This window comes from Nannochloropsis gaditana (genome assembly GCF_000240725.1).
Source record: "Nannochloropsis gaditana CCMP526 unplaced genomic scaffold scaffold069, whole genome shotgun sequence".
In the NCBI taxonomy this organism is placed as follows: Eukaryota; class Eustigmatophyceae; order Eustigmatales; family Monodopsidaceae; genus Microchloropsis; species Microchloropsis gaditana.
In genome coordinates, this window is record NW_005803884.1 from 5,862 (window position 1) to 12,142 (window position 6,281).

The following is a 6,281-nucleotide window of genomic DNA, read 5'->3' on the forward strand; positions in this document are numbered from 1 at the left end:
CAGCTACTCGCAAGACCTGACATACGACTCTATAAACCAGTCTATATTCATGTGTTTGATTGGACAATTGTATGTTCAATCTTATGCGAAGGTACTACAGCGATACCATAAATGCATAAAAACTAGTGTGCCAGCCGCAGCCCTCGCCGACTCCGAAGCACTGAAATGAGGGGTCGTACGTACTAGAATCGATCAATTTGCAAGACTCGCATTCCTACATTTTACTTAGGCTATATTCGATCGCAAAATTTCACAGATGACAAGCTCGCAAGATGATCTCCTGACCGAGCAAGGCGAGGATGATGAGGAACCTCCTAAGCTGGTTCTTTTGTCCTCTCAAGTCGTCTCGCAGCCTTCTTCCCGGCCGGGGGAAGGCGATGCGGATCTCTCTGAAACCAAAAGCGGCAGTTCCAATCCAATCCCAATTGACAAGATTGTCCCTGTGACCATAATCACTGGGTTTCTCGGTTCAGGTATGGTGTGAGTTGGCGGAAAGTAAGCGCTAACTAGCGAGCTCACTCAGGCCCAACCTCCCCACCCTCTCTGCACAGGGAAGACGACACTGCTGAATCATATACTAACTCAGCCGCACGGAAAACGGATTGCTGTGATTGAGAATGAGTTTGGTAAAGGCTTAGGTATTGAAAGTGCCATTGCCAAGGATGGGGCCGATGGAAGCAGTTTGGAAGGTTTTTTTGAGCTTGCAAATGGATGCATCTGCTGCTCTGTCAAAAACGATCTCCTAGCCACTTTAGAGGTCCTGGTGCAGCGCAAATCTCAATTTGATTACGTTATAATAGAGACAAGCGGTCTAGCAGATCCTGGTCCCGTCGCAAGCTGTTTGTGGGTAGACGAGGAGTTGGAGAGCCAGCTGCGTCTGGACGGCATCGTTACTGTTGTAGACGCCAAGTACATCTCCCGACACATCCATAGAGGGGGGCAGGAAGGCCAGACTTTTCAAGGGGATAGCCATTTAGAGAGAGTGAAAAATAGAGGGGCTGAACGGGTGACCTCTGATGTCTCGAACATTTGTGAAAATCTACGTTGCCCCGTTGCGAGCGAGGAAGTCTATTACCGAGAAGAGGCGTTTCGACAGATCTGTGTGGCGGACCGCATAGTGCTCAATAAAACCGACTTGGTGCCCGAAGAAGACACGATCTCCCTGGAGGACGAGTTGCGGGGTCTAAATGGAATGGCACGCATCCAACGCACGGTATATTCTCATGTGGACCTTGACTTCGTGCTCGGCCTGGAATGTTACAGCGGGAAGACGAAGGAGGATCCGCTGCCATTTTTGTCTTGCGGTGAGAGAAACGGCGATGGAGAGCGACACAGCCACGGTGGCGTGAAAGAGGTGACAACGCTGGCGATAGTGGAGCCGGTGGAGGTGGACGGAGAGGCCGTGAAGCGCTGGTTGGCAGACTTGCTGTGGCGCGACGACCCGTCAGACGGAAAGGAGGGGGAAAGAGAAGACGTGGGGCGGGACGAGGGCATCCAAGATTCGATCCGTGAGTCGAGATGTCAGAGGCAGCAGATCTATCGTATGAAAGGCACCCTGTCCGTGGCGGGCTCCGACATGGTCCACATCCTGCAGGCAGTGCACGAGACCTTCGAGCTCGAGGCCAGCCAGACGCCTGCGCGGGGGGGGGGCGAGCGAGAGGCTGCTCGGGAGGGAGGGGCTGAATGTCGGCTGGTCATCATCGGCAAGGCGCTCGACGAGGCGTGTTTGAGGGCAGGCTTCTTGGCTACGGTCAGTTCCTAGCATGCGGAGCTAAGCTGAAGTTAAGGAAAATAAGCTTGTGCGTCCTATTTGTGGGTGAATCCTATGGCATGTGTTGCATTTCTTTAACATCTGTTCGTTTTCATTTTCCCCTCCTGCTCGCCAATATTGAGCGGGGAAATGGAGGCCTTCGATTATCACGCCCTCCCATTCTCAAGAGTCTTGTGGGCTCGCTCGTCTCCTCCCGGGCCTCTATAATTTGGTCCGCACGCCTCCTAGCCTATGTACAGCAACACAACACCCGAGACACGAGGGTATCGCTCCTCCCGTTTAATACTTTCGCTTCTCCACGTCGACGCCACGGCCAGGACACTCTTCGAGTGCTCTTCTTCCCACAACTCGGCTTTCTCAACGCGACGGTCCACCCTACTACGTCTATCGAGTCTTGAACCCGCGTTTGAATAAAACCAGGAGCACTAGCATCGTGGCCACCGATAAGGCCGTGCTCAGCAATTCGCTCTTCCACCAAGGCTGCGCTGCCTCCCCCGCCCCGCCGTCTCCCGTGGTCCTTGACGCGCCAGCGGCGGCACGCGTGGCGGCAGCAGTAGCCCGTCGGCTGCGACGACGCTGGCGGCGGGCGTTCGCGCGCGTGCCCAACCCAAACAGGTTTCCAATGCCAGCAAAAGGGCCCTGAGTCGCAGCCGTCGCTGTTTCCTCCTCCTCTCTGTCTTGTCGCTCCATTTCACGTCGCATGTGCGCCAGGGTGCGACGACGGTAGAAAGAGCATTGTTCGTCCCAGAGGTTTGAAGCGCGAACATACTTTTCGATCATGGCGTCGTATTGTCGCATGGGAATGGTTGAGTGGACAGGTTTCTGGCAGGTAGGGCATCGAGAGCCGCCCGCCACAGGGAGTTCCAGCCATCTTTCGATGCATTCTCCGCAGAAAGTGTGCCCTTCTCCACAATCAACTGCCGCCGCCTCCACCATGTACTCGTGACAGATGACACACTCCAGGTCGAGGTTGCGAAGGAAGCGCCGCACTTGGTCATCCGGCGTCTCGGCGAAGAGCTTCTGGGCGATCACGTCGTCGTCGTCTTCAGAGCGAAGCAGCTCGTCCAGCACCTCGTCCGAGACCTCCCCTGCCAAGCTGTCCTTTCGCCGCATGTAGCGGCCCACACTTACGAAGGAATTAGAGGGAAGGTTCTCCGCCATATCCTCGCGTTCATTCCCCACCTTCTCCTCTGCTCCTCCGTTCTTGGAGCTCGCTGACGACCACTCGGCACTCATAGCTCCAAGCACTTCAAAGGAATCCGTCAAAAAACTGCTCCGGCCACTGTAACCGCCGCCAGCGCTTCCAAATCCTCGTCTCTCTTCATTCCCTTCCTCTCCTTCCTGTGTTGCTGCCTCCGCCCGATCCTCGGCCGAAGTCCGCCCGAGCAACCGCCGCACTGCTGACTCCATCTGCGCCAAAGACCTTTCCGCTGCTCCTTCGTCGTTCTCACCTGTACCTTCCCGCTCGAAAGCCTTACGGGAAGGAGGGTAGTGCATGTCTAGCTCCTCCACGATGGCGTTTTGAATCCTTGGATTAGAAGCAAGAGCCTCCCCAAAACGCAAGATCTCGGCGTGGACTTCCGGTTGCGGATGCAAGCGTGCCAGCAAGGTCGATGGCAAGGGTGCCAAACTTCGAGAAACTGGCGACCGGGTTCGCAACATGGGCGGCAACGACTGAGTCGGAGCCATACCTTTAGCAAGATTGACGCGCTGCTTGTCCTCCACCGCCTCATCGATCCCTGCCTCTACTTGAGGGGCTCTTTCACTAGTCTTGGCGGCACCTGAGACCCGCTTCTGTAATTTATTCGCCTCTGAGTCTTGATATGCAGCCTCCGCCCGATGGTGATGAAAGTGAGAGGTCGCGCCCTCTGGCGCGAAAAGAATGCGGGACGCTTCTTCAACCTCCCTGGCACTGATGGTGCAGTCCCTTGAGAGATGCGGGGCCGGTGTCGCAACGGGTGACAGATTTGCGTCTTTGAGGGCGTTGCTCTGGACACGCACTTCCTCCGCCCGCTCCCCCGTTGTGGTGTCTGTTGTCAACACGGTTGAGTCACGGCCAACACCCCCGCTGTCGTCATCATCGTCGTCGTGAAAGGTACGCGCCGCTTGGCTTTGATATGTGCATGCCCCGACGGTGCACCCGCCCTTGACGTAGTTTGGCAAGTTATGCGACAATCCACGGCGTGCCATTTCGTTCTCAAGAGCTGGCCTTGGACGGATTCAGCTTCTTCGGTGACTGCCTCAACAGCTTCAAGTGGCTCTTCAATCGCCTCCTTAGGGAAAGCGAATGATGGGGTTACCTGTAGCAAAATGGTATGAGGGAGCAATGGAGGTAAGTCTCAACTTTGAACACAAAGGAAAAAGAGATCACAGAGTCGTGGCCGTGATCGCGTGATGCACTTTGCTTTGGCACACGCGGAGCGAGACTTGGCTCCGCACCTTACAGAAGAGCATAACCGGATAAGAAATGTAAGGCGTAACGCCCGCACGTCGAAGGTTCAACAAACATTGGCACTCTCGCCTCGTTCATATATACCTGTCCGGAAAGGGACAGCGGTGCTCGCGCAAATAAGATAGGGTAACAGCGTGCCAGCCTGATCGCCAACCGGGAGCGAGCTTAAAGGCAAACATCATGTCAAGCCCGCACCATTGCGGTCAGCTTGCAAGTCTCACTTTTGAACTATGGAGGCAAAGCACGGGAGTGAACGTGTATATTCGTGAGGACTGTGTGGACCACATATTGACATGTACGTCCGGCCTTCTGAGGACGAGGAGTCGGCGTGATGTGTTGAGAAGGGCCCGCCCCCCGAGGGCCTCGGCTGAGGGGGCGGGAGGTTCCGGCGCGGGTCGAGGGCCGGAAATGAGCATTTTGGGAGGACATTTTCAGACGCAGTGTCATCAAAGTCAAAGCTTTGGCTAATGATTCTTAGATACTTAATCATTAGTAGCGTTTTTGGGTGCGCGTACTGGCCGATGCTATTTGTGAGTACTTCAAGACCAGATTTCTTGTCCTTTTCTGAAGTTTTTTCAGGACAACATGCCGCCCCTTGTGCCCTCCTACGTATGGGAGCAAGATGAGCATCAAATACTCCTAACTATAAGCTTTAGAGGTGTAAAAGCAGAAGATATTGATATATATGGTAAGTTTTATCTTTGCATTGCTATCAGTAAAATCCTCTGTTCATGCCTTTAATTATTTTCGGCTCATTCTTTCTACCTTTTTTTGCGTTCTTCACAAGTCGCTCGCACATTTTTGAAGGTTAGCTTTGGCAAATACTTGTTGGCATTAGATCTTCTGCATAGTATTGATGACGAAAGTGTCCAAGCAAATGCAAAAATAGGCGGCAAGCTGATCCTCACCATGCAGAAATTGAAGGGTTTGGATAATGAAGGAATTTGGCCAAGCTTAACAGTTCCTCGTAAGACGCTCGACAAAGAATCTCTTGCTGCACGTAGGGCACATGCAATCGAAGAAAGGCGGGGAAAAGAGCAAAGTCTCCACAAAGCAACCCAAGAGAAGAAAAAGGAGTTCGAAATGCAGGTCCTCAAGTCTCGCATGGAAATGGATGAGGCGCGTAGGGCTCAGCAAGAGAGGACTTTGAATGAGGAAAAGCAAATCTTTTTTGCCTTAGATATAGGGATCGATCCCCATGAAACATTGTCAACACTATCGATCCCAACATCTAAAAGTTTGTCAGTGCCCGTGGCGCCTGCCGTGCGTTCCGAAAGTGGACGCAAAGTCATAAACGTGACATTCACACCGCGAATGTTCCCGACCCCTTTGCGGGAATCCAAGAAACTTGATGAGGATCTGTGGATTAAAAAATTTAAGCCAGCATGGAATGAAAACGTCCACCAAAAGCTTGAGGCGCGAAATCATAACGAGGAGCCCAAATATGATGATATGCGTTCGGTGAGCGAAAGAGACCCCTTTTGGCTAAAGGCTCGGGGTGACAATATGTGCAGAGCAGGCGACTATGAATCAGCCATAAATGCCTATACTACGGCTTTGTGCTGTGACTCTCGACACCGACAGCACCACCTGCTCCTTGGAAATCGCGCTTTATGCTTCTTCAGAATCAGGCGATATCAGGAATGCGCTGACGACTGCACAGAGGCTTTAAAGCTTCTACAATCGAGTGAACGCCAAGATTCCGATACGTCAGTCGGTATATACTTACAGTTGTACGCTCGCCGTGGTGCATGTTTTTGTCAGATGGGAAATTACGCAATAGCATTGAAGGATTACAGGTAACTGTCGATGCGTCAATATTAGTGGGTCGCTCCCAAGATTTAATCATGCAGGCTCCCTCTCACTATCACCACAGGATGGCTCTCTATTACTCTCCCAATGACTCAAGCTTAAAAATGGATATCGAGAAGCTGACCAGGGAGGTGAATGAAGAGTAGCTCCGGGGTAACAAGAGGGTCCAATCTGCCCGACACATTGTCTGTGACGGCACAAGCTGACTTATGATGATAAGAAAACTCAGCATCACAATCGAAAGAA

At 52.8% G+C, this 6,281-nt stretch overlaps 1 protein-coding gene across 1 annotated transcript; it reads left to right on the top strand.

Moving 5' to 3' along the window:
* Positions 1-5,357: 5,357 nt before the first annotated feature.
* Positions 5,358-6,016, top strand: NGA_2030600 (dyslexia susceptibility 1 candidate 1; the record flags this gene model as incomplete). The annotated part of the gene is made up of 1 exon (XM_005855950.1): positions 5,358-6,016. A coding segment is annotated over one exon (659 nt), but the record flags the coding sequence as incomplete, so codon positions are not given.
* Between the last annotated feature and the right edge of the window lie 265 nt (positions 6,017-6,281).